This window comes from Babylonia areolata, chromosome 25 (genome assembly GCF_041734735.1).
Source record: "Babylonia areolata isolate BAREFJ2019XMU chromosome 25, ASM4173473v1, whole genome shotgun sequence".
Lineage (NCBI taxonomy): Eukaryota > Metazoa > Mollusca > Gastropoda > Neogastropoda > Buccinidae > Babylonia > Babylonia areolata.
The window spans coordinates 37,451,376-37,479,299 of NC_134900.1; the positions used below are offsets into that span (position 1 = coordinate 37,451,376).

At 47.3% G+C, this 27,924-nt stretch overlaps 1 protein-coding gene and 1 pseudogene across 2 annotated transcripts in view; one reads left to right on the forward strand and one right to left on the reverse strand.

The window, feature by feature from the left end:
* Positions 1 to 3,561: 3,561 nt before the first annotated feature.
* The window catches only part of LOC143299921 (stabilin-2-like), a 283,357-nt gene continuing 258,994 nt past the window's right edge, over positions 3,562 to 27,924 (forward strand). For both annotated transcript variants that reach the window (XM_076613459.1, XM_076613458.1), the window contains exons 1-13: positions 3,562 to 4,991; positions 6,318 to 6,412; positions 9,826 to 9,895; positions 11,713 to 11,811; positions 15,495 to 15,620; positions 19,156 to 19,358; positions 19,962 to 20,092; positions 21,569 to 21,632; positions 22,225 to 22,389; positions 23,404 to 23,550; positions 24,769 to 24,912; positions 26,867 to 26,929; positions 27,702 to 27,815. In XM_076613459.1, coding sequence (XP_076469574.1) covers positions 4,529 to 4,991; positions 6,318 to 6,412; positions 9,826 to 9,895; positions 11,713 to 11,811; positions 15,495 to 15,620; positions 19,156 to 19,358; positions 19,962 to 20,092; positions 21,569 to 21,632; positions 22,225 to 22,389; positions 23,404 to 23,550; positions 24,769 to 24,912; positions 26,867 to 26,929; positions 27,702 to 27,815 — 1,884 coding nt within the window. In that variant the 5' untranslated portion in view covers positions 3,562 to 4,528. The remainder of the gene's footprint in view (positions 4,992 to 6,317; positions 6,413 to 9,825; positions 9,896 to 11,712; positions 11,812 to 15,494; positions 15,621 to 19,155; positions 19,359 to 19,961; positions 20,093 to 21,568; positions 21,633 to 22,224; positions 22,390 to 23,403; positions 23,551 to 24,768; positions 24,913 to 26,866; positions 26,930 to 27,701; positions 27,816 to 27,924) is intronic.
* On the reverse strand, positions 22,589 to 23,251 carry LOC143299986 (uncharacterized; annotated as a pseudogene).

Here is a 27,924-nt window from a genome sequence, read left to right on the forward strand (position 1 = left end):
AGAGAGAGACAGAGATAGAAACAGAGACAGAGAGAGAGAGACAGAGATAGAAACAGAGAGAGAGAGAGACAGAGATAGAAACAAGACAGAGAGAGAGAGACAGAGATAGAAACAGAGACACAGAGAGAGAGAGAGAGACATAGAAACAGACAGAGAGAGAGAGAGACAGAGATAGAAACAGAGACACACAGAGAGAGACAGAGAGAGAAACAGAGAGAGAGACTGAGACAGACAGAGAGAGACAGAGAGAAACAGACAGAGAGAGACAGAAACAGAGAGAGAGAGAGAGAGATACAGAGACAGAGACGAAGACAGAGAGACGAAGACAGAGAGACAGAGAGACACACAGAGACAGAGACAGAGGCAGACAGACAGAGAGAGACAGAGACAGAATCAGAGACAGAGAGCGACACAGAGAGAGACAGAGACAGAGACCCCAAGACACATGAGAAGAGAACACAAACAAGGAGACAGATTAAGACGAACTGCCAGACAGACTACAGAACACTGTTTCAGTTCCAGTCTCAAGATGTCAAGACCTGCGGGCTTATCCGTAATTATACGATACGCTACACACAACATCTGCAGAGAAAAAAAAAAAAAAAAAAAAAAAAAAACCAAGAGAGGCAAAGCCTTCAAGACTCATTTGTGATAAATTAAGTCCCCTAGCATTAATTACAGGGTAATTTCCCTTTTTTTTACTATCTGCACCAAAACGTTTGCAAAATAAATAAAACTTCCATGCTTAGCAAAAGAAGTTCCTGTTTGAACAAAAATGATAATAATGACTGCTCTTGTTGTTGGGTCAGAATATCAGATCAAAGTGCCAAGTTTAGAGAATACAAAAAATATAACAGTAAATGCAGTTTGCATATAATTAGGCTTAATTTATTATTTTTTTGTGCCCATCCCAGAGGTGCAATATTGTTTTAACTCACTCCATACGAACGGCGAAAGAGACGACGTTAACAGCGTTTCACCCCAATTACCACCATCAAAATATTGCAAGCGGAAGGCTCTTATACTGAAGAGGTGTTTGTTGACAAAGAATACCACAATTCTGACGACGGAAGCTAAAGGTTGGGTCATTCAGACACCCACTGGACATCCGAGGGGTCTGTGTAGAGGAGAAAAGAGGACTGGCCGTACTGAGTGAGTTAAACAAGATGACTGGAAAGAACTGAATGTTTCCTATTTTTATGCCAAATTTGGTGTCAACTGACAAAGTATTTGCAGAGAAAATGTCAATGTTAAAGTTTACCACGGACACACAGACACACACACACACACACACACACACACACACACACAGACAACCGAACACCGGGTTAAAACATAGACTCACTTTGTTTACACAAGTGAGTGAATGACTGAAAACAGAAAGAATAGATAACAGTAAGGACAGACTGTAGTTTGCTCACGTGGCCAAAGCGTCTCAAAATATCCTCCTATGATTGTAGGACCGGTAAAAGATGAAAGTGAACGGTCCAAGAATAGCCTCTTACGCCAATCGGTGCAGTGAATTCATACCCACTGTGTCCAGGGCTCGGCATAGGGGTGGCTGGCCCAGCCCAGTCCTCACCTTCCGCTGTTTTGACCTTCCTCAACCGGAAGTCAGGTACCAGTTCACACCTGGGTAGAGCAAGGAAGACTGACGTCATGTGGCTTTCGGCCCCAGGACACTACACCATGCTGAAACGGGGTTTCGAACCCTGAACCCTGGTGAACACTGGATCACAAGTCCATCGCCTAACCGATTCTGCCACGTCGCCTCTGTTGTCAGTGCAGCACGCACTTGGCGCACTGAAAAAGAACCCAAGGCAACGAGAGTGTTGTCCTCTGGCAAAATTCTGTAGAGGAAATCCACTCTGATAGGTACACACATAATATATAAATGCCTGCACTCAAGGCCTGACTAGCGTGTCGGGTTATACTGCTGGTCAAACATCTGCCTGGCAGATGTGGTGTAGGGTCTATGGATTTGTCCGAACGCAGTGACGCCTCCTTGAGAAACTGAAACTGAAACTGTCCGGGTGGGGTGAAGTCCTGGCTGTCTGTGGGGTGAAGTCCTGGCTGTCTGTGGGGTGAAGTCCTGGCTGTCTGCAGTGTGGTGAAGTCCTGGCTGTCTGCAGTGGGGTGAAGTCCTGGCTGTCTGCAGTGTGGTGAAGTCCTGGCTGTCTGCAGTGTGGTGAAGTCCTGGCTGTCTGCAGTGTGGTGAAGTCCTGGCTGTCTGCAGTGTGGTGAAGTCCTGGCTGTGTCCTGGCTGTCTGCAGTGTGGTGAAGTCCTGGCTGTGTCCTGGCTGTCTGCAGTGTGGTGAAGTCCTGGCTGTCTGCAGTGTGGTGAAGTCCTGGCTGTCTGCAGTGGGGTGAAGTCCTAGCTGGAGTTCTGGAGTTCCAGGGGGGAAGTCTTGGGGGATGTAGAACGTGCGGGAGGGGCTACATACCCCGGTCAGTGCCCGGAAAGAAGGCCACTAACCAATCAGAGGTTCCAGAAAGCAGACTATTACAAATCAACACCCATATTAGGAGGAAGCCATTGCACAGTGGAGTGCAGAACGATACAGGCGAACAATACTCAAAGTGAACTGTCCAAAAACAAAGATGAGATAACCAAAGTGGTCTTTGTCAAACAAACATACACAATTGTGAACACAGGAATAAAACGATCACAAATATAGCATTTTATAATTACAGGCAAAACATTAAACCAAATAACATGACGTATCTCGAGTCACGCATCAGTGAACACATGCCTGTCATCAACAACAACAAAAAGAAAAAGAAACACACACACACACACACACACACACACACACACACACACACACACACACACACACACACACACACACACACACAATCCACCACGGGTACACGCAGAGGCCCCATGATCACCAACAAATCACAGGACATGCATTACACGTTGCGTACATGTCGCGATACTAACAGGGGATTACAGACGAACACACTTTGTTGCACAACAGACTTTTAATATGCCAGCATCTTTTTCTTATTTCTTCCCAGATCTGCAACTGAAAAACTGTAAAACTGAAAAAAAGTGTAACGATACGAAATTAGAGTGTCTGCACAACAATGCACTGACTTCCACTTCGGGATATTTGCAGTACTCTTTCCTCTACCGGTATGGGAACACTTTCCTGACTGGGTCATGTTCTCCGTCTCTGTCTCTGTCTCCCTCTGTTTCTGTCTGTCTCTGTCCCAGTCTGTCTCTCTGCCTGTCTGTCTGTTTCTCTCAAACTATTTGCATCCTTTTCCTCCTCCTCCTCCCCCTCCTCCTCCTCTTTCACAACCCCCTCCTTCCACATCCCCTCTCCCCTCTCTCTTCATTCTTCCACATCCACATCCACCTCCTCCCCTCCCCTAACCCCCTTGGCCCTTTGGCATGACGTCAGAGGGTCACATCGCCGAGACGGCCTCTTCAGACCTAAGTGCCTCGCTCGGGGGTTGGTCAGACTGCCGTTTGGTTGGTCTGTCTCTCTCTGTGTCTCTCTCTGTCTCTCCTGTCTGTCTCTCCTCTCAGCCCCTTGAGGTCGGCTGGCTGCCCATGGTCACATGCTGTCACTTGCCAGTCCGAGTCACTTCCGGCATCACACGCCAACAGCGAAATTCGCCATAAAGCGAAAGGGAGGAACCAAACAAATAACACAAGAGAGAAGAGAATAGAGAAATAAATTCGTCAATGAAAACTCAAGCCGGCTGCTAAGCGCGGGGAGTGGACTCCACGAGTTGAGGAAGCGATCAGACAGGGTGCTCGTCGGCTGTGGTGGATGGGCAGGATTTCCGGTTGGTTCCGATTTTGCATCAGTCGTCCTCTGTAGTGGCTGAGCCGTCTGTGGGGTGGTGGTGCTGGTGGTGGTTGTGGTGGTGGTTGTGGTGGTGACGGTTGTGGTGGTGGTGGTCACTGGTAGATGGAAACTGGGGACTGTGCCTGTGGGGTGTGTGTTGCTGTTGTTGTTTGATGTGTGACTGTCATAATAACGCGTCAGGCGGTCTGTGCAAGGGAAGCCCTTGCAAAAGGTCCTGACCACGTTCATCTCATGCTGGACTGTTGGTGGAAGTAGCAGTATTTCTTCGGTGTCTTCCCGTCTTTTTGTGGCCAGCCATTTCGTTTCTCTGGGATGTGATCTTCGCTGCATCTTCTGTCCTCCAAAGGCGGCGTTCATCGGTTCTGTATACTAATTCAACAATAGGCAGGGTTTAAGATAAATATATATCGGAGTAGAAATGAATGCAGTCTGATGGTATACAATCGCTGTTTATGATACAGATGCTTTCAACGCTAATTGTTTGTTAACGAAGTTATTGTATAACAGTGTACATTAAACATAACAAAGAGGTTAAATAAAACGAGCAAAAGTTGTGAATGTTGATTGGGTAGACGACGCGCTTCATTTTTCAGAGAGAGAGAAAAGAACCCAACTTTTTGATTCGCTGCGTTCTCCTTAAAACCAAAGACAGATTGTGTTTCATTAATTCCCATGCCGTGTTGATCCAGCTCAGCACAACGATGTTGCCAGGAAGTTCTGCGGGAAGAGTGGAGGGAACATCAGTCCTGGTGTTGGTGTTTGTAGTGATCTGCACGTGTCTCTCACAACCTGGGAGGTTCTCTGCCCACGCTCTGCAAGACTCCGTGAGGTTCTGCAACGAGAACGCCACGGAGCAAGTGGTTCTGGAATGCACGTGGCCCTGCTTTCTGGTGAACTCCTCCTCATGCCCCGAGGGAACAGAGTTCGAGTCCAGCCAACCCTGCGAGGTGCCTTCGTGGAAGAGGGCCCTGTACGCGCGGAGTTTGAACGTGAGTGAGGGTGTGGGTGAGGATGAGGATGAGGAGGGGGCAGACAACAGCACAGCGTCCTTTGAAGAGGAGGATTTCGATCGGCTGGAAAACGCCACAGCCTGTCAGGCGGTGTGTTCCAGGGTCATACAGATCCCCCGGTGCTGTCCTGGGTTTTTCGGGTCCCACTGCCTCGGTGAGTGGTGTGTGGGGAGGAGTGAAGGGTGGGGATGAGGGGGTGGGGTGGTGCTGGGGAAGAGAGATAGATGGATGGTTTACTCATATGATGCCATTGCCCCTCAAGAACGGGATGAACGTTGTACAATGGTGTAGTATCTGCATTTGAATAATAATCATAATCTTAATCTTAATGAGTTCAGTAATCATGAAAGACGGGCGCAACAGCCGAGTGGTTAAAGCGTTGGACTGTCAATCTGAGGGTCCCGGGTTCGAATCACGGTGACGGCGCCTGGTGGGTGAAGGGTGGAGATTTTTACGATCTCCCAGGTCAACATATGTGCAGACCTGCTAGTGCCTGAACCCCCTTCGTGTGTATATGCAAGCAGAAGATCAAATACGCACGTTAAAGATCCTGTAATCCATGTCAGCGTTCGGTAGGTTATGGAAACAAGAACATACCCAGCATGCACACCCCCGAAAGCGGAGTATGGCTGCCTACATGGCGGGGTAAAAACGGTCATACACGTAAAAAGCCCACTCGTGTGCATACGAGTGAACGCAGAAGTAGTAATCATGAAGTCATAACTGATCGCAACTGAAATTAGATTACAAGAAGCCATCGGTAAGCTTAAACATACTTGACTTAGATACCAATATGATTTTGATTGAATAAGTCGCGCTATCACATCAGTCAACGCTGGGCAATACAAAACAAAATGCAACTCATCTTCATTTCCAGTTTGGGAAAAAGAGAGAGAGAGAGAGAGAGAGAGAGAGAGAGAGAGAGACAGACAGACAGACAGACAGACAGACAGACAGACAGACAGAAACATAGGGACAGAGAGAGAGAGAGAGAGTGGGGGAGGAAGAGAGGGAGAGAGACAAGGGAGAGGGAGAAGACATAGAGAGAGATAGAGGGGTGACACACACACACACACACACACACGGGGGGTGGGGGTGGTGGTGGTGGTGGTGGTGGTGTGTGTGTGTGTGTGTGTGTGTGTGTGTGTGTGTGTTGTCTGCTGTGCAGGTATTTGATTGTTTTATTTTTGTTAGTTTGCGGGTAGTGCTGTGAAGAAGAGGCAATTTAGCGCACGTTGTAAGTTCTGTCAATGATCCCCCCCCCCCCCCTTTTTGGGGGGATAAATTCCAAGCATTTTGTATTTTTCCACATTTAGACCAGTTGATTAAGCATAGTATAACACAGAGGTTTTGTTCGTTTGAATGTTGTCGCTGTTTTAGGTCCAGAGTAACATTAAAGTGCATAGATACAATACAGCAGGCAAGTATACACATTAACCATATTTCTCTCCTATTTTGTTTCTTTTTATCTTTTCTCAAGAATGTCCACGGTCAGTATGGAGCGAGAACCTGATTTGCAGCGGCCATGGAGTCTGCGACGATGGAATTGACGGGCATGGAGTTTGCCTATGTGAAGTGAGTTCCTTGATTAAAAAAAAATATTACAAAAATATTTAATTAATCCATTCACTGCTGCTGACAAGTATGGTCAGTAAAGGGCTGTCACCTGACTGTGATGAGACAGTCCCAATATATGTATTTATTCATTTATGTCGTCGTGTCAATTGTCCATGTGCTATAAAAACGGAGGGGGGGGGGGAAGACAAAAAAAGACAGAGCTTACAGGTCAGGATGTCAGTGAAGGGCTGTCACCTCACTGAGATAAAACAGAGCTTACAGGTCAGGATGTCAGTGAAGGGCTGTCACCTCAATGAGATAAGACAGCTTACAGGTCAGGATGTCAGTGAAGGGCTGTCACCTCACAGAGATAAGACAGAGCTTACAGGTCAGGATGTCAGTGAAGGGCTGTCACCTCACAGAGATAAGACAGCTTACAGGTCAGGATGTTAGTGAAGGGCTGTCACCTCACTGAGATAAGACAGCTTACAGGTCAGGATGTCAGTGAAGGGCTGTCACCTCACTGAGATAAGACAGCTTACAGGTCAGGATGTCAGTGAAGGGCTGTCACCTCACAGAGATAAGACAGAGCTTACAGGTCAGGATGTCAGTGAAGGGCTGTCACCTCACTGATAAAAGACAGAGCTTACAGGTCAGGATGTCAGTGAAGGGCTGGCACCTCACTGAGATAAGACAGCTTACAGGTCAGGATGTCAGTGAAGGGCTGTCACCTCACTGAGATAAGACAGCTTACAGGTCAGAATGTCAGTGAAGGGCTGTCACCTCACAGAGATAAGACAGAGCTTACAGGTCAGGATGTCAGTGAAGGGCTGTCACCTCACTGATAAAAGACAGAGCTTACAGGTCAGGATGTCAGTGAAGGGCTGGCACCTCACTGAGATAAGACAGAGCTTACAGGTCAGGATGTCAGTGAAGGGCTGTCACCTCAATGAGATAAGACAGCTTACAGGTCAGGATGTCAGTGAAGGGCTGTCACCTCAATGAGATAAGACAGCTTACAGGTCAGGATGTCAGTGAAGGGCTGTCACCTCACAGAGATAAGACAGAGCTTACAGGTCAGGATGTCAGTGAAGGGCTGTCACCTCACTGATAAAAGACAGAGCTTACAGGTCAGGATGTCAGTGAAGGGCTGGCACCTCACTGAGATCAGACAGAGCTTACAGGTCAGGACGTCAGTGAAGGGCTGTCACCTCACTGATAAAAAAAACAGACCTTACAGGTCAGGATGTAATTCATCACCATTCTTTATTTGCACATCGCCCTCTTTGGACTGCATTAAGTTTTGTTCAGCAAAACCAATCACATCACTTAAAGCATTGAACACATGCACGAGAAGTAAATCTGCACTCTGATCTGGTCTCCTTCACCACGATCCAGCCGTCAAGGGGTTAAAATCAAATGTGCTTGAAACATCTTCATTCACTTGTGATTTAGTTCAATATTTGTATTTACAGTTGTAAAAATCAACATCACTAAAGTCAATCAAAAAATTTCATAGATTTACATATACATCGTGTAACCATTTAAATATTTCATTCTATAAGTAATACTTCTTTCCTTCTTCTTTCAAAATTTTAAAATGGTTTCCGTAGGATTTATGAACTGGAGGAATAGTCAGTATTTTGGACAATCTGTGAGTGTGTGTGTGTGTGTGTGTGTGTGTGTGTGTGTGTGTTCCTCTCTCTGTCTGTTTCTGTGTGTGTGTGCGTGCGCGCGCGCGCGCGCGCGCCGTGTGTGTGTGTGTGTGTGTGCGTGTGTGTGTGCGTGCGCGTGCCTGTGTATGTGTGTGTATACGTGTGTGTGTGTGTGTGTGTGTGTGTGTGTGTGTGTGTGTGTGTGTGTGTGTGTGTGTGTGTGTGTGCGGGTGCATGCTTGCGTGTATGTGTGTGTGTGTGTGTGTGTGTGTGTGTGTGTATCCCCCTCCTCACTTCGTCTCTCTGGTGGCGACAGGATACTTTGTGTGTAAATTCCACGTGCATGTTTTCCTCACTTGGCTGTTAAGGCCCAATTCCTTTTTTCCCCCCGTTTTCTCTTGTCCTTTTTTTTTTTCTGGAATTTTCGGCCGAATCCACAGTTCTTCCCCTTTGCTCCACTGTGTGACGTCTGCGCCTTGTGAACATTGTGGAGTGATGGCCTAGAGGTAACGCGTCCGCCTAGGAAGCGAGAGAATCTGAGCGCGCTGGTTCGAATCACGGCTCAGCCGCCGATATTTTCTCCCCCTCCACTAGACCTTGAGTGGTGGTCTGGACGCTAGTCATTCGGATGAGACGATAAACCGAGGTCCCGTGTGCAGCATGCACTTAGCGCACGTAAAAGAACCCACGGCAACAAAAGGGTTGTTCCTGGCAAAATTCTGTAGAAAAATCCACTTCGATAGGAAAAACAAATAAAACTGCATGCAGGAAAAAATACAAAAAAAAAAAAAAAAAAAAAAAGGGGTGGCGCTGTAGTGTAGCGACGCGCTCTCCCTGGGGAGAGCAGCCCGAATTTCACACAGAGAAATCTGTTGTGATAAAAAGAAATACAAATACAAATACAAATACACTGTTCACTTCGTCTCTGGCTGGTGAGGAGGGGTGGGAGGGGAGAAGGGGGTGAAGGGGGTGCGGTAGGAGGTGATTGTGGATGTTGTCACATTTCTCTCGACATGTTCTCAGTCTTGGTAGGTTTATTGTCTCGTGTTGTTTAATGCATCGTTGATTTTTTTTATTTTTTTATTTTATAAAGTTTAATATATATATATATAATTATTATTATTATCTACGCCTGTGTGTTTATTTTTTTGTGCGAATCCCACGGAAGTGCTTGACCATTGCCCCTCCTTACGTTTGTATCAACCTCAGTAAGGTCCAGTAACAAGATCCAATCGCCCAAAGACCAGTCTGGGAAACAGCTCTTCTGCGCGACGTGGAGAGAGAAGAGAAAGAAGTACAAGAAGTGCAAGGGAAAAATGGCTGACGGGAAGGAGGAAGTGTTCGAGCATGCGCAGAGCGATGGGTACCTTACGTCTCAAACGTCTACCGAGTTCAAGTTTAGTTTCCGTCTACTTGCAGACTAATTGATTGATGCAAGGTTGGATAGCAAGTAGCTGCCCTTTCGGTCTCAAACGTCTACCAACTTCTTCTTCTTCGTTCGTGAGCTGCAACTCCCACGTTCACTCGTATGTACACGAGTGGGCTTGTACTTGTATGACCGTTTTTACCCCGCCATGTAGGCAGCCATGCTCCGTTTTTGGGGGTGTCTACCAAGTTCAAGTAGTTCAGGTTTCTGTCTGCTTGCAGACTATTGAATGATGCGAGGCAGGATAGCGAGCAGCTGTCGCTTATTGTACATGTGAGCCACGAAATAGCGCGTGTACCTAATCAAGGATAATGTAATTTTTTTCTCTTTTTTTTTCTTTTTTTCTTCAGGACGGTTTCACAGGAATGACGTGTGGACTGTGTGAGGATACCAAGAAGTTTGGGTCTAACTGCACAGAAGGTGGGCTGCTTTAAAAAAAAATTCTCTGTGGTGTGGTGTGGTGTAATGTCCTTTGGAACTGTCTGCATGCTCTGACTGACGCCACCATGATTCCTACGTGAAGCACTGAAAAAGAACCCATGGCAACAACATGGTTGTCCTTTTGCAACATTTTGTAGAAGAAATTCACTCGGATATGTGCACACATAAAAGAAGTTAAAAAAAACAACAAACAAACAAACAACCCCGCACCCCCACAAACAAACAAATTAACTTACTTACCAACCAACCAGCCAACCAACTAGCTAAGTAACTGACTGACTGACTAACTAAATAACTAGCTGACTAACTGAAAACATACACCACATCACCGATATATATATATATATGTGTGTGTGTGTGTGTGTGTGTGTGTGTGCTCAAGGCCTGACTAGCGCGTATTATGTTGCTGGTCAGTCTTGGCTCACTGAAAAAGAACCCATGGCAACAAGAGTGTTGTCCTCTGGCAAAATTGAGTTGACGAAATCCGCTCTGATAGGTACACACACACACACACACACACACACACACACACACACACACACACACACACACACATATATATATATATATATATATATATATATATATGCACGCACTAGGCACATTGGGTGATGTTGCTGGTCAGGCATCTGCCTAGCAGATGTGTATAGCGTATATGAATTTGTCCGAACGCAGTGACGCCTGCTTGATACATTGAAACTGAAAACTGAAACTTATTGATACTTTCTCAAAGTTTTTTTACGTTATGGTAACAATTAGACTAATGTATCGTGTATTCACTGATTGATGTACAGGGTTCACAGAATGTTAAGGACCATGGTAACAATTAGACTGATGTATCGTGCATCCACAGACTGATGTACAGGGTTCACAAAATGTTAAGGACCATGGTAACAATTAGACTGATGTATCGTGCATCCACAGACTGATGTACAGGGTTCACAAAATGTTAAGGACCATTTAGGAACCTGCACTGTTTTATTCTTTGGGGCATGATTCAATGATGCTGAGATTTCGGCAAACAACGGTGTAGAAATCCAATGCTAGGAGCACTGATCATCAGAGATGCTGTCTTGCACGGGTACTTTATTTTATTTCATTTCATTATAATGATGATAACAATAATAATAATAAAGAATAATAATGATATATTATTATTATTGTTGTTGTTGTTGTCATTATTATTATTATTATTATTATTAGTAGTAGTAGTAGTAGTAGCAGTAGTAGTAGTATTAAAATTATTATTATTATTATTATTATTTTACAATGAAACACCACAGCTATCGTTGATAAACCTCTAACTATTGCATTTTGGCTGAAACATCGATTTTTCAAACGCATTTGTCAGGCTGTTTATGGTGTCATATATGTGGCTGAGACAGCCGTTTTTGTGTATTCTCCCTCAAGGCCTGACTAAGCGCGTTGGGTCACGCTGCTGGTCAGGCATCTGCGTAGCAGATGTGGTGTAGCGTGTATGGATTTGTCCGAACGCAGTGACGCCTCCTTGAAAAAACTGAAAGTGAACTGTAATCGGTGAGAGGTTAGCGGTATACAAATGCAGCTCGCGTAATTTAGAATAATATGTGGAATTTTGAACACTGAAACTTGTATGAAGACTTGTTTGCTTTCATAAGTGGTCCTTAACTCTGTGTAAAGTGTGTAACTGGAGCAGACTCTTCGGCAGAGCTTTGTGACTCATTGACATAGCTGGCTGCTTCAGGCTGCTGAAGTGATGGATATGATTATGATGATGTGCAACACGTATGACCGCATTGTATGTCTGTGACTGGCAGACTGTATGTGTGTCAACGGTTACTGTGACAACGGCCCAACCGGAAGTGGAGCTTGTCGTCTGTGCTTTGCTGGCTTTGAGGGACCGCTTTGTGACCAAGGTGGGTCTGCTGTGGTGTGTGTGTGTGTGTGTGTGTGTGTGTGTGTGTGTGTGTGTGTGTGTGTGTGTGTGTGCGCGCGCGCGCGCGCGCGCATGTGTGTGTGTGTGTGTGACTATATTTATTTGTATTTTGTTTCTTATAGTGTTACGTCGATTAGTTAAGAGATGTTACCTGTGATTTTTTGTAGTCCTCCACTACCCCCCTGTCCGCAACCGTACATAATTTCTTCAAGGAAGACATGTTTTCCGCCAAGGTGTGTTCATGTGTTCCACAATCCCCAGTACTCTTCATTACACAAAACGACGAAACCAACGATTTCTCGCCCCTTCTCATACCCCGACAACAATGACATTCTGTTCACCACTCACAACACAAAAAGTATTACAAGACAAAAGAAGAAAAGACAGAAAGACCCGTGGGCATAACCTGAGGCTCAAGAAAAGGCCATGCAATGGACAAATGCGCCAGCGCTACTTCTCCTTCCGGGTGGTGAACCCGTGGAACGCCCTACCAGATTCTGTAGTCATCTCCCCCTCTCTCAACGCTTTCAAAGCTAGGCTGGACAATCACTGGGCAGATCGCATGTACAAATAGCTGTAAATAGAGAAACAGAAACAAGAAAAAGTGTTTGGACGTTTGTGATAATAAGATTTCGAGTACTAAGACCAGACTACAGGCTAAGAAACCTAAATATAGGTCTGCAACGATATTATATTATATTATATTATATTATTATATTATATATTATATAAGACAAACCAAGCTCACATTGATATTCAGATTATCAGCCATGTCCGGTTTACTTTCTCTTTCGCTGAGGACTGACATTTGACCACTCCAGCTGTGAAGTCTGACAATGAAGGGTGTGGATTGAGACGAGTGACCTCTTTTCTGTCTTGCACCGTGAACGCGCTCAAAATCTGTTGAGGAGTTGAACTGCATTTCCAGAACACATCGGAAGGGTTGTCATTTTCCAACTCCGTTCACAGTGGAAAAAATCTGACATTGTTCTTTCGGGAGAAAGCTTGGCAATATCCACATTTCTTCTCCTGTATTTTTCCGTGTATAAAACGGAAAAAAACCCACTTGTAAATTGGTTAATAACATTGTGGTGTATACTCTGCATCTTTTCTCCCTCCACTCTTTGACTTGCCTTCTTTACGTCTCGTGACAGGGGAAGAAATGTGGAATATTATTTTGTATTTTGTTTTTCTTTTTATCACAACAGATTTATCTGTGTGAAATTCGGGCTGCTCTCCCCAGGGAGAGCGCGTCGCTACACTACAGCGCCACCCTTTTTTTGTTGTATTTTTTCTTGCGTGCAGTTTGATTTGTTTTTCCTATCGAAGTGGATTTTTCTACAGAATTTTGCCAGGAACAACCCTTTTGTTGCCGTGGGTTCTTTTACGTGCGCTAAGTGCATGCTGCACACGGGACCTCGGTTTATCGTCTCATCCGAATGACTAGCGTCCAGACCACCACTCAAAGTCTAGTGGAGGGGGAGAAAATATCAGCGGCCGGGCCGTGATTCCTAGGCGGACGCGTTACCTCTAGGCCATCACTCCACTATAATATGATGTTATATTACAATGTTGTTTAAAGAAATTAACGATTTTTTCCGTCTAAGGAAGGAAACTGAATGGAAAGATCACAGGGGAAGAAATGTGGATATTGCCGAAAGGTGTGTTTGTCAATGTCGTCGTCCACACTGCAGTAAATCCCGTTACAATAGTTCATCCATCCCTTGAACCGCTCGCACTGACTGTTAAGGGACGCGCACTTGTTGTCAGAAGAAGTGAACGGCTTCCATCAGTCGAGCAATGTGTTCCTTCATCTTGTAAAAGAAATCAGACTGTTCTGAAAATGTAGGTACTGGGCTCAGCTTCAACGCCCCTGCTTTGACACAGTGTGAAACGTGTAGTGTGTGTGTCAGGAAGACGAGCAGTGTGAAACGTGTACGTGTGTGTCAGGAAGACGAGCAGTGTGAAACGTGTACGTGTGTGTCAGGAAGACAAGCAGTGTGAAACGTGTACATGTGTGTCAGGAAGACGAGAAGTGTGAAACGTGTAGTGTGTGTGTCAGGAAGACAAGCAGTGTGAAACGTGTGCATGTGTGTCAGGAAGACGAGTAGTGTAAAACGTGTAGTGTGTGTCAGGAAGACGAGCAGTGTGAAACGTGTAGTGTGTGTGTCAGGAAGACGAGCAGTGTGAAACGTGTACATGTGTGTCAGGAAGACAAGCAGTGTGAAACGTGTAGTGTGTGTGTCAGGAAGACGAGCAGTGTGAAACGTGTAGTGTGTGTGTCAGGAAGACAAGCAGTGTGAAACGTGTACATGTGTGTCAGGAAGACAAGCAGTGTGAAACGTGTAGTGTGTGTGTCAGGAAGACAAGCAGTGTGAAACGTGTGCATGTGTGTCAGGAAGACGAGTAGTGTAAAACGTGTAGTGTGTGTCAGGAAGACAAGCAGTGTGAAACGTGTACGTGTGTGTGTCAGGAAGACAAGCAGTGTGAAACGTGTACATGTGTCAGGAAGACAAGCAGTGTGAAACGTGTGCATGTGTGTCAGGAAGACAAGCAGTGTGAAACGTGTACGTGTGTGTCAGGAAGACAAGCAGTGTGAAACGTGTACATGTGTGTCAGGAAGACAAGCAGTGTCAAACGTGTAGTGTGTGTCAGGAAGACAAGCAGTGTGAAACGTGTGCATGTGTGTCAAAAGACAAGCAGTGTGAAACGTGTACATGTGTGTCAGGAAGACAAGCAGTGTGAAACGTGTACGTGTGTGTGTCAGGAAGACAGTGTGAAACGTGTAGTGTGTGTGTCAGGAAGACAAGCAGTGTGAAACGTGTAGTGTGTGTCAGGAAGACAGTGTGAAACGTGTACATGTGTGTCAGGAAGTGTCAAATGTGTAGATGTGTGTCAGGAAGACAAGCAGTGTGAAACGTGTAGTGTGTGTCAGGAAGACAGTGTGAAACGTGTACATGTGTGTCAGGAAGACGAGCAGTGTAAAACGTGTAGTGTGTGTCAGTAGGACGAAGAGAAAGACTGATTTGTCAAACCCGAATCTTGCTTCAGTGCGTGAATTTGTTGTGCGCGGAGAATCACGTGGAAAAGTCCGTGCTTGAGTAAAAAAAAAAAAAAAAAAAAAAAAAGTTCTCACGTGTGTAGCCAATGGCCACAGGTTCTGAAACTGGGGCCTGTCACCTCAACACACACGCCAAGCCTTCAATTCGTGGTTGAAAAGTAATAACTCAGTCAAACGAAGGGAAACGCACCCTGTGTGTGACGGAGTTCCATGAAATTCGCAGGTATGGTGAATAGGTATATACCTACTACCATGAGCCACTAACCTTGCAAAATGTTCACCTCCTCAAACTTTATCATTCTGTAATAATAATTGCAAAATAATGATTGGGAGAGACTCAAAAAGCGTGCGGCAACCTCCCCCACACCCCCTTCCCCCACCAGCCGCCGAGCTTGGGAAAAGTTTATTTCTTTTTCCCCCTGGGGGGATTGGAACGTTACATGAAGATTCGGACATGTGTGTCCATTGTTGGGGAGTAGAGTGGAGGGCAGTTGCGGTCATTGTTTAAACCCATTTAATTTAAAAACATGATAATTTTCAAGCACGCTTCTCCCGGAGCCAGGCATTCTGTGGGACTTTTCCAGCAGCTGACTTGTTTTCAGAGATCATGACGTGTGACAACCTGACGTGTGCCGCTAACTCACGGTGTGAAGAGCCCAGCGGTCAGCCAGAGTGTGTGTGTGACCCGGGCTACGAGGGCCAGCCCTCCAACGTCACCGCCTGTACACGTAAGTTTGATTTGATTTGATTTGATTCGGATACTTATTTTAGCACCTATCCTCGGTCGAAGACCTAGCTCAAAGCGCTTTACAAACACACAGTCATTCACACGGCAGGCTGCCTATGAATGAATGAATGAATGAATGATATGGATACTTACATAGCGCCTGTCCTTGGTCGAAAAGCCAGCTCTAAGCGCTTTACAAACACGGAGTCATTTACACAACAGGTTGCCTTCCTGGGTAGTGCCGACTGACGGCTGCCATTCTGGCGCTTATCATTCGTTTCCTGTGTCATTTCAATCAGGTTTCAGTCCCGCACACGTATTGATTGATTGATTGATTGATATGGATACTTATATAGCACCTATCATCGGTCAGAGACCAAGCTCTAAGCGCTTTACAAACACGGGGTCATTTACACAACAGGCTGCCTACCGGGTAGAGCCGACTGACGGCTGCTATCGGGCGCTCATCATTCGTTTCATGTGTCATTCATTCAGGTTTCAGGCACGCACACATACACACTCAGACAAATATGTAACATTGTAAGTGTACGACCATGTGTGTGTCCCTTTGGGAAGGATCGTAAATTTTGGGACCTGTCTAAACGAAAATTACTGGTTTGTGTGTGTGTGTGTGTGTGTGTTTTGCAACCCAGACGTGAAAGAAATGACATGTAGTGTATGACTCACCCTTCTGGTCAAGAACTAGGCTTCAAAACGACAGCGGAATGACCCACAACATGAACACGATTCGACATTTGTCGACTCAAACCGCCATTTCTGTTGGTCTGACTTGGCACTTAATAAAAATGGGGTACTGCGGCTTCAGCTGTGCACGAAAATTGCATATGAAAGTGTCCCTGAATGTAGGGTATTAATGGGAATTCAGAATCGGAAAGAGAAATTGTGATGAAGACTGTGATACATACAGATTATGAAAAGAACAGTTGAGTTTGGCATACAGCAAATATAACAAAATCACACAACTGAGTCATAGCAAAGTGAGCCCGATAAAAACAAAACAAAACAATAACAACAAAAACACACCACATTTCCACTGTTAAAAGCACACACACACACACACACACACACACACACACACACACACACACACACACACATTTTTTTTTTTTTTTTTCCATATTCAGTCGCATTTGTTGAACAATGATGGTTACGTCAATATAAAACCAAACCAAGCTGTAAGACATGCAACGAACTCTCTCCATACGAACGGCGAAAGAGACGATGTTAACAGCGTTTCACCCCAGTTACCATCATCAAAATATTGCAAGCGGAAGGCTCTTATACTGAAGAGGTGAATGTTGACAAAGAATACGACAATTCTGACGACGGAAGCGAAAGGTTGGGTCATTGAGACACCCACTGGACATCCGAGGGGTCTGTGTAGAGGAGAAGAGAGGACTGGCCGTACTGAGTGAGTTAAGCAAATAAGACATAGAAACATCAACAGGAAGATTAAATTTGAACATTTCAACTCATATTTAGCATAAAAACCCCATTAATTACGCAGTAACTGTCATTGCAGTATGAAGGAGGGTGGCAGAGTGGTTAAGACACTCATCTGCCAACACAGTGTCCGTGAAGGTTTGGGTTCGATTCCCGCTCTCTCCCTTTCTCCCAAGTTTGACTGGACAATCAGACTACACAGACGGTCATTCGGATGAGACAATAAACCGAGTCGCGTGTGCAGCACGCACTGAAAAAGAACCCACCCCAATAAAAAGTTTGTCCTCTGGTAAAGTTGTGTAGAAGGGACTCACTCTGATAGGTACCCACACACATATAACTGTACGTGCACGCACTCAAGGCCAACAGGGGTGGCCGGCGGTTGGGGTGTGGAAGAAATGGTGTCAACAGGGTTAGCCGGCGGTTGGGGGGGGGGGGATTTGGAGGGGGGGGGGGAGTGTTGGAAGAAATGGTGTCAACAGGGATGGCCGGCGGTTGGGGTGTGGAAGAAATGGTGTCAACAGGGGTAGCCGGGAGTTGGGGTGTGGAAGAAATGGTGACAACAGGGGTGGCCGGCGGTTGGGGGGTGGGGGGTGGAAGAAAGTGTCAACAGGGGTGGGCGGCGGTTGGGGGGTAGGGGGTGGAAGAAATGGTGTCAACAGGGGTGGCCGGCGGTTGGGGGGTAGGGGGTGGAAGAAATGGTGTCAACAGGGGTGGGCGGCGGTTGGGGTGTGGGGTGTGGAAGAAATGGTGTCAACAGGGGTGGGCGGCGGTTGGGGGGTGGGGTGTGGAAGAAATGGTGTCAACAGGGGTGGGCGGCGGTTGGGGTGTGGGGTGTGGAAGAAATGGTGTCAACAGGGGTGGGCGGCGGTTGGGGGGTGGGGGGTGGAAGAAATGGTGTCAACAGGGGTGGCTGGCGGTTGGGGGGTGGGGGGTGGAAGAAATGGTGTCAACAGGGGTGGGCGGCGGTTGGGGTGTGGAGGAAATGGTGTCAACAGGGGTGGGCGGCGGTTGGGGGGTTGGGGGGTGGAAGAAATGGTGTCAACAGGGGTGGCCGGGGGTTGGGGGGTGGGGGGTGGAAGAAATGGTGTCAACAGGGGTGGCCGGCGGTTGGGGGGTGGGGGGGTGGAAGAAATGGTGTCCACAGGGGTGGGGGGTGGGGGGTGGAAGAAATGGTGTCAACAGGGGTGGGCGGCGGTTGGGGGGTTGGGGGGTGGAAGAAATGGTGTCAACAGGGGTGGCCGGGGGTTGGGGGGTGGAAGAAATGGTGTCAACAGGGGTGGGCGGCGGTTGGGGGGTGGGGGGTGGAAGAAATGGTGTCAACAGGGGTGGGCGGCGGTTGGGGGGTGGGGGGGTGGAAGAAATGGTGTCAACAGGGGTGGGCGGCGGTTGGGGGGTTGGGGGGTGGAAGAAATGGTGTCAACAGGGGTGGGCGGCGGTTGGGGGATGTTGGAAGATATGGTGTCGAGTGCGTTGGGTTATGCTGCTGGTCAGGCGTGTGCCCAGCAGATGTAGTATAGCGCACATTATGACTTTGCCTGAACGCAGTGATGCCTCCTTGAGAAACGGAGACTGACCTCTGTGGTTTGAACATCTTGGGACGGGCGCAACAGCTGAGTGGATCAAAGAAGAACCAGAATATCAAATACGCACGTTAAAGATCCTGTAATCCATGTCAGCGTTCGGTGGGTTATGGAAACAAGAACATACTCAGCATACACCCCCCGAAAACGGGAATTATGGTTTTCTACTTGGCGGTGAGAAAACGGTCATACACGTAAAAGCTTAATCGTGTGCATTCAGTTCGAGTTAACGTGGGAGTTGCAGTCCACGAATGAAGAAGAAGACGACGACGACTAAGACGACGACGACAAAGAAGAAGAAGAGGAAGAGGAGGAAGAAGAAGATAATAGTCGCACTTTAGCATCCAAAATTCAGCCCCAGGAATTCAGGATGCCTAAGTGCGACATTACCGTTCTTTCCGTCCCACTTTAGAATCCTAAATTATTCAGCCCCAGGAATTCAGGATGACCAGATAAGATGTTAATTGTTCGATGTCTGTCCCACTCCAGCGGTGAACGTGTGCGAGAATGACGCGGATCGGGTTTGCGGGGAGCGGGTGTGTGTGTACGACGGACCAGGCAGGTTCAAGTGCCGCTGTCCCGACGGGCACCGTGACGATGGCGTCAGGTGCCATCCCATCAACCCCTGCGACTTCCGGAACGGCGGCTGTGACCTTCAGTCCACCATGTGCATGCACACTGGCGCCAACACGGTCAGTGAGCAGGGCCGAGGGCTGGGGGGTGGGAGGGATAGGATGGGTTTGGGTTCGGATCTGTGTTGTGCGTACATTTTTTTTTTTTTTTTTTTTTTTTTTTTACTGGGGGTCTGACTCTGTCTACGTGTGTCTGTCAATTGTCTTTCCCTGCCTTCCTGCCTGCTTGCCTGTCTGTCTGTCTGTCTGTCTGTCTGTCTGCCTGCATGTCTGTCTGTCTCTCTCTCTCTCCCCCCCCCTCCATAGCCCCAGCCCCGCCCCCTTTCTAGCTCTTTAACTGTATCTCAGTATCGGTCTTAATTTCATTGTCATAATACTGTTGGTACTAACATTGTTTGCTCTGTCCCCTTAATCGGACAATATCGATTGATTTTTGATGTTTTGATTCGAGTGCGTACGTGTGCGTGTCCTCGTGTATACGCGAATGTGTGTATTGTGTGTGTGTGTGTGTGTTTTGTAATTCTCTCTCTCTCTCTCTCTATCTCTGTATTATATATATATATATATATGTGTGTGTGTGTGTGTGTGTTTTAATATCTGTGTGTGTGTGTGTGTGTGTGTGTGCGCGCGCGCGCTGTGCCTGCATGTTGTCACACACAACAGAGCACGTGTGACTGCCTGACGCACTACGAGAACTACGTGGAAGGTGAAGGTTGCTCCCTGGTGGACGTCTGTCCCACGGCGGACTGTCACCGGAACGCCAACTGCAGCACCACTGGTCCCAACCAGTACAGGTCAGTCCTCTGCCTTTCCGCAGACTTCACAACGTTAAAGGACAAGGACGAGCCGCCGTGGCCAAGTGGTTAGCATCACGGACTGACGAGTAGGAGGACGCGGGTTCGAATCCCAGCGGAGGTGGATTTTTCGGCCCGTGACCGACTCCTACCCAGAGTTGAGTGTGCTATGAGCTTAACATGGACTGGGACCACACAGTCGAGTATCATCCACTTTACGGCTGCGTCTTTGGGTGTGTTGCTCTAATTTCCTGACCAACACTGCAAGTGTCTGTATCTCTCGGGCCTGGTTGACGCCGGGATATCATTATGACAGGAACCGTTGAGTACCGCCTTGTCACGTAGTCCCAAACCTAAATGGACCTCCATAGCAGCGTCTTCATCATCATCAAAGCCATCCTCCTCCTCTTCCATCATCAATATGAAAAAAAGAAAAGTCCGAAATTATCTAACCTTTCATGCCCTGCTCTCATGCTGACCTCAGTTTTGATACTCCTTCACTTCGGCGTTTGTGGAGAGTCTTGTCAAGGTCTTCAGTGTCGGCAGGTTCATGGACGAATGCCGTTGGAGGGACGTGATGGCGGTCTTCACTCTGGGGGAGACGCTCACTCAGTCTGGCTCCGCGATAAAGCCATTATTGTCGTCAGTAGGGGGCCATAGTAGGTGATAGAAATTAGAACAGGCACTACCACAGAAGTTACTCAGCAACAGTGAAGGGTCTCCTCTGGTGTGTGGCCTCCTGGCGACCTAACATTGATGGTTCCCTGTGGACTGCCGACACTGTGACATCGACAGACGAACATGGGTCAGTGGGTGTGGCTGTGTATGGGGGACTCGGAATGAGCGGCGTGGGAGTGACGTCACTGAAACGGTGCAGATGATGGGGCAGCAAGAAAAAAAAGAAGAAAGGAGAAGCATGGAGTTTCCTTTCAAAAAAAAAAAAATTTTTTTTTTTGGAAGTATATTGTTCCAGTGTGCTTTTTATTTACCTGTGTGCCAGCTGAATCGGTAGCATAAGCAGCATTGACATGAAGTTGTGTCCCTTGCGCGCGCGCGCGCGCGTGTGTGTGTGTGTGTGTGTATGAGCGAGCGAGCGAGCGTGGGAGTGTGTGTGTTCATGTGGTCATATATGTGTTCATATGTTCGTGTGTGTGTGTGTGTGTGTGTGTGTGTGTGTGTGTGTGTGTGTTCATATTTTCTTGTGTGTATGTGTTCATATTTGTGGTAATATTTTCGAGTGTGTGTGTATGTGTGTTCATATGTGTGGTCATATTTTCGTGTGTGTGTGTGTTCATATGTGTGTTCATATGTGTGTTCATATTTTCGAGTGTGTGTGCGTGTGCTTGTGCATGTGTGCGTGTGTTTGTTTTATGTGTGTGTGTGTGTTTGTTTTATGTGTGTGTGTGTGTTCATATATGCGGTCATATTTTCTTGTGTGTGTGTGTGTGTGTGTGTGTGTGTGTGTGCGCTCTCCAGGTGTACGTGTTTACCTGGCTACGTGGGCGATGGCAAGGAGAACTGCTTTGGTAACATCATGGAGGTGGGTCCCTCCCCCATTACCTGTCTACTGTCCTGTCTGTCTATCTGTCCGCCTGTCTGTCCGTCCGCTTGTCTACATATCTCTTTGTCTATATGTCTGTCTGTCCGTATATCTGTCTGTCTATCCGCTTAGCTATCTCTGTTCACGTGTTTAACTCTGTTTATACGTCTGTCTGTCTTATCTTCCCTCGTGTCTGTCTCACCGCCTATCCATCTGTCTACGTTACTGTCTATCTGTCTGTATATTTATATTATGTGGGAGGAGAGTCAGTTTTCTCTTTGTCTGTTATGTCTAATCTGTCCTCCGTTCTATTTTGGACTGATATTTTTCGTGCACGCACACAGACACACAGAAACACAGGCACAGACGCAGACAGACCGACCCCCCCCCCCGCACCCCCCCCCCACACACCAATCACACCACACATACGCATACACGCACAGAGATGCACACACACACACACACACACACCCTCCCCCTCTCCACAACCCCCCCCCCGTCCCCCCACACACCACACCAGCGCATGACCGGCTGTAGCATACTGTACTGTACCGCACTGCAAAGCACTGCATTGTATCACATGTTTTCCCAGAGCCTGCAAGAATTGAACGCCAACCATCGGTACCTGCGGAACCAGCTGACCATGGCCCTGGCCCTGCTGGACGGGATCCTCAACAAGGCCCTGACGGAGCGAGGCCCCTTCACCATCTTCGTCCCCAACAACAGGGCCTTCCGCAAGGCGCGCAGAGTGTTCCCTGTGAGTCGCTCAAAAGTCGTAACGTGACAGCAGCAATACTGCTAATGATGATGATGATGATGTATTTCGTGTACCGTGTGTTACTTCTGGTTGCGGAAAGCTCTAAGCGCTTCTGAAACCCATCTGCTGTCTTGTGCTTTCAGTTCGCCAATCCTGTGCTTTCAGTTCGCCAATCCTGTGCTTTCAGTTCCGTCATGTTTCAGTTCGCTACTGTTGTGCTTTCAGTTCGCTACATTGTGCTTTCAGTTCGCCATTTTGTGCTTTCAGTTCGCCATCTCGTGCTTTTAGTTCGTCATATTGTGCTTTCAGTTCGCCATCTTGTGCTTTCAGTTCGCCATTTTGTGCTTTCAGTTCGCCATCTCGTGCTTTTAGTTCGTCATATTGTGCTTTCAGTTCATGTTTCAGTTTGCCATCTCTTGCTCTCAGTTCGCTATCTTGTGCTTTCAGTTCGCCATCTTGTGCTTTCAGTTCATGTTTCAGTTTGCCATCTTGTGCTTTCAGTTCGCCATCTTGTGCTTTCAGTTCGCCATATTGTGCTTTCAGTTCGCCATCTTGTGCTCATGTTTCTTTCTGTTCGTCATGTTTCAGTTTGCCATATTGTGCTTTCAGTTCGCCATATTGTGCTTTCAGTTCGCCATATTGTGCTTTCAGTTCGCCATATTGTGCTTTCAGTTCGCCATCTTGTGCTTTTAGTTCGCCATATTGTGCTTTCAGTTCGCCATATTGTTCTTTCAGTTCGCCATATTGTGCTTTCAGTTCGCCATATTGTGCTTTCAGTTCGCCATATTGTGCTTTCAGTTCGCCATATTGTGCTTTCAGTTCGCCATATTGTGCTTTCAGTTCGCCATATTGTGCTTTCAGTTCGCCAATCTTGTGTTTTCAGTTCGCCAATCTTGTGCTTTCAGTTCGCCAATCTTGTGCTTTCAGTTCGCCAATCTTGTGCTTTCAGTTCGCAATATTGTGCTTTCAGTTCGCCAATCTTGTGCTTTCAGTTCGCCAATCTTGTGCTTTCAGTTCGCCAGCATGGTGAAGATGCCGGAGAGGTCAAGGGAGGTAATCCGCCAACACATGCTGGCCGGGTCGCTGACCCTGGAAGACCTGCAAAAGTACGACTCGTTCTACACCCTGCAGGGGAACCTGGCGGAGCTGCAAGTCAGAGTGGTCAGTGTGTGTGTGTGTGTGTGTGTGTGTGTGTGTGTGTGTGTGTGTGAGAGAGAGAGAGAGAGAGAGAGAGAGAGAGAGAGAGAGCAAAGAAGAAAAAGGGGGGTGGGGGGGGCAGGGGGCGGGGACAAAGACAACACACACACACACACACACACACACACACACGTGTACACACACACACACACACACACACACACACACGTGTACACACACACACACACACACACACACACTCACACACACACAATTACATATGAAAATAAAAGGCATAAATGAAAGCATGTACATTACCTAATTAAGCACGACACGACAGTCAATCATGAGAGAGAGAGAGAGAGAGAGAGAGAGAGAGAGAGAGAGAGAGAGGACCTCCTACACTTTGCAGGGAACATGGCCGAGCTTTGAGCCACAATGGCATCAGTTCTGCAGTCAAGTCGCAGGATGTCTTTATATTGCCAGGTGAACTGTAGTCACAAAGAATACAGGTGGGCACAGTACATTAACGGTTCAAACATGAATAGCAAAATCTTACACAAACACAATGACAAACACATCAGGATTTCAGACATAATTATGCATGGGTATGCAAGTGATGGGAAGATAATACATTGCATGGAACGAACATGGACAAATTAATTTGATCGAAATACATTATTTTTCAGACATAGTAAAACCAAATAAAATCGATCCCCAGTGTGCATATACATTTCTAGCAGATTCTGTTTGTCACCACCTTCGCTTCTGCCCATTTAAACCTGCAGTTCACAAAAGCCAATAGCATTATTTCTGTAGTTAGTGCATCACCATTGTGTTGAAGACCGAATGAATGTTCTGTCCGGTTCGGTTGGGTTCAGTTCAGTTCAGTTACTCCAGAAGGTGGCACCGAGTCCGGACATATCCATATACGCTACACCACGTCCGCGGATGCCTGAGCAGCAGCGTCACCCAACGCGCTTTGGATAAATGAATGATTAAGCAAAATACAAGTGGATAAACAAATAAACGAATAAATGAATAAACAAAGAAATAGATATATAAACAGTTAAATGAATAATTAAATGAATGATTCCATAGATAACTGGATAGATGAATAGATACATAAAAACAAACACAATGAATAAACGAATCCTAAATAAACGTGTAAGTAAACTAAAAGACAGGACAGACAGACAGACAGAGACAGACAGATGACCCCCAACTTCCTTTCCCTTTCAGGCCAAAGGAGTGTTCAAGTACAGGGTTCGAGGTCACGCGTCCAAGGCCAAGGTCGTATCCCGGGACAACCCGGCCTTCAACGGCATGATCCACGTGGTCAACGAGCTGCTCATCAATGAGGCCAACATCGAGGGCGACACCAGTGTCAGTGACTGGCTGTGCTGTGCTGTGCTGTGGGGTGGTGTGCTGTGGTGTGCTGGGGTGTGGGGTGTGCTGGGGTGTGCTGTGGTGTGGTGTGGTGTGGTGTGGTGTGCTTTAGAGTGTGGTGTGGTGTGTTTTAGGGTGTGTTGTGGGGTGTGGAGTGGTGTTGTATGGTGTGCTGTGCTGTGGGGTGTGGTGTGGTGTGTGGTGTGCTGTGGTGTGTGGTGTGCTGTGTGTGTGTTGGGGTGTGGTGTGGTGTGGTGTGGTGTGCTGTGCTGTGCTGTGCTGTGGTGTGCTGTGCTGTAGTGTGCTGGTGGGGTGTCGTGTGGTGTGCTGTGTTGTGTTGGGGTGTGGTGTGGTGTGGTGTGCTGTGCTGTGCTGTGCTGTGCTATGTTGTGTTGGAGTGTGGTGTGGTGTGCTGTGCTGTGCTGTGCTATGTTGTGTTGGGGTGTGGTGTGGTGTGGTGTGCGGTGCTGTGCTGTGCTATGTTGTGTTGGAGTGTGGTGTGGTGTGCTGTGCTGTGCTATGTTGTGTTGGGTGTGGTGTGGTGTGGTGTGGTGTGGTGTGCTGTGCTGTGCTATGTTGTGTTGGAGTGTGGTGTGGTGTGCTGGGGGTGTGGTGTGGCTGTGCTGTGTTGGGGTGTGGTGTGGTGTGTTGGGGTGTGTTGGGGTGTGGTGTGGTGTGTTGGGGTGTGGGTGTGGTGTGGTGTGTTGGGGTGTGGGTGTGCTGTGTTGGTGTTGGTGTGGTGGTGTGTGTGTGGTGTGTTGGTGGTGGTGGGTTGTGGTTGTGGGTGTGTGGGGGTGTGGTGTGTGGTTGTTGGTGTGGTTGGTGTGGGTGTGGTGTGTTGGTGTGGTGTGGTGTGTTGGGGTGTGTTGGGGTGTGGTGTGGTGTGTTTGGGGGTGTGGTGTGGTGTGGTGTGTTGGGGTGTGTTGTGTGGTGTGGTGTGGTGTGTTGGGTGTGTGTGTGTGGTGTGTGTGTTGTTGGGTGTGTGGTGTGGTGTGTGTGTGTGTTGGGTGTGGTGTGGGTGTGGTGTGGGTGTGGTGTGGTGTGTGCTGTGTGTGTGCTGTGTTGTGGGGTGTGGTGGTGTGGTGTGTTGGGTGTGGTGGTTGGGGTGTGTGGTGTGTGGTGTGGTGTGTGTGTGTGTGTGTTGTGGTGTGGTGTGGTGTGGTGTGTGTGGTGTGTGTGTGTGTGGTGTGTGTGTGGTGTGGTGTTGGTGTGGTGTGGTGTGGTGTGGTGTGGTGTGGTGTGTGGGGTGTGTTGGGGTGTGTTGGGGTGTGGTGTGGTGGGGTGTGGTGGGGTGTGCTGTGGTGTGCTGTGTTGGGGTGTGGTGTGTGTTGGGGTGTGTTGGGGTGTGATGTGATGTGGTGTGGTGTGGTGTGGTGTGGTGTGTGTTGGGGTGTGGTGTGGGGGATGGGGTGGGGTGGGGTGGGGGGGCGGGGCGGGGCGGGGCGGGGTGTGATGTGATGGGGTGTGGTGGGGTGGGGTGTGATGTGATGGGGTGGGGTGGAGTGTGATGTGATGTGATGTGCTGTGGTGGGGGGTGGGGGGTGGGGTGGTGTGTGGGGTGGGGTGGGGTGGGGTGGGGTGTGTGGAGTGATGTGTGGTGTGGAGTGGTGTGTGTTGTGTTGTTTTGTTGTGTGGTGTGGTGTGGTGTGGTGTGGCTGTGCTGTGCTGTGCTGTGTTGTGCTGTGCCGTACTGTGCCGTACTGTGCTGTACTGTGCGCACACACACACACACACACACACACACACACACACACATTCATGCACACACACATTCATGCACACACGCATTCATGCACACACGCATTGATACACAGTTAACACACACACACGTTCATGCACACATACATGAAGACACACAGACACACACACACACACACACACACACGAACGCACGCACTCACAGTCTTGTTAATGTTTTTCGTTGCTCTCATTTTCGTGTTGTTTGTTCCAGAAATCAGCCATGACTTTGATAAGAGAAGAGGGACGGTTCAACCGCATGCAGACACTGATCCGTGTGAGTATCCGTGAGGCGGTTCGTTGTTTGTTGGCTTTTGTCTCTCTATCGCACACCAGAACAAAGAAATTCCAAGGACGGTGTGGCTGTTCATTCCTGACACCTGGATAAAATAAAGTAAAATAAAAAAAAAATCGCGGCGTGAAAAAAACCCAAAAAACCAAAAACAAAAAACAAAAAAAACCGCCATCAAAACAAAAGTCACACACACAGCAAAAACAAACAAAAGCAAGCACACAGAAAAAACAACAAAAAAAACAAAACAATACCAAAAAAAAAAAAAAAAAAAAAAAAAGATGACAACAGTGTACAAAGCTTACAAATGAAAAGAAAACAAGTGTGGGTTGTGAAATAACACTCACCGATTAAAAAAACAAACCAAACCAAAACAACCAACCCCCCCAAAAAAAAACAACAACAAAAAACAAAAAAACAAACAACCAACCAACCAACCAACCAACCAAACAAACATCAACAAATTTGTTTAACAGATGACATCAGAATCTATAAAACTGAAAAGTGGACTGAGAAAGTCCGTAAAAACGGCAACAAAATCAGAAACTATAAAACTAAATAGTGGACTGAGAATGTCAGTGAAAACAGCAAGAAAGACAAACAAAATAACAAAGTCAGCAATGGGAAATGACCTAGGACCTACCCGCATGAAAAAAAGTTTTTAAAATGCTAAAAACAAACAAACAAACAAAAAAACCCAACCAAGCAACCAAGCAACAAACGGAAAATCCCATGTGATTGTGGTGTGTTCCGACAGAGCCTAGACCTGGAGGCGGCCTTTGAGCGGCCCAACATCACTGTGTTTGCTCCGGAGAACGGGGGCCTGGACGATCTGCCAGAGGGCACCCTGGACTACCTCATGACGGAGGAGGTACGCCTGCCGCACTGTGTCCAAATGCACAGTTTAGAGACGGGTAGAATAGTGGTAACAATGATGCTGCTGATGCAGCTACTGTGGTGGTCGTGTGTATTGTTTATCT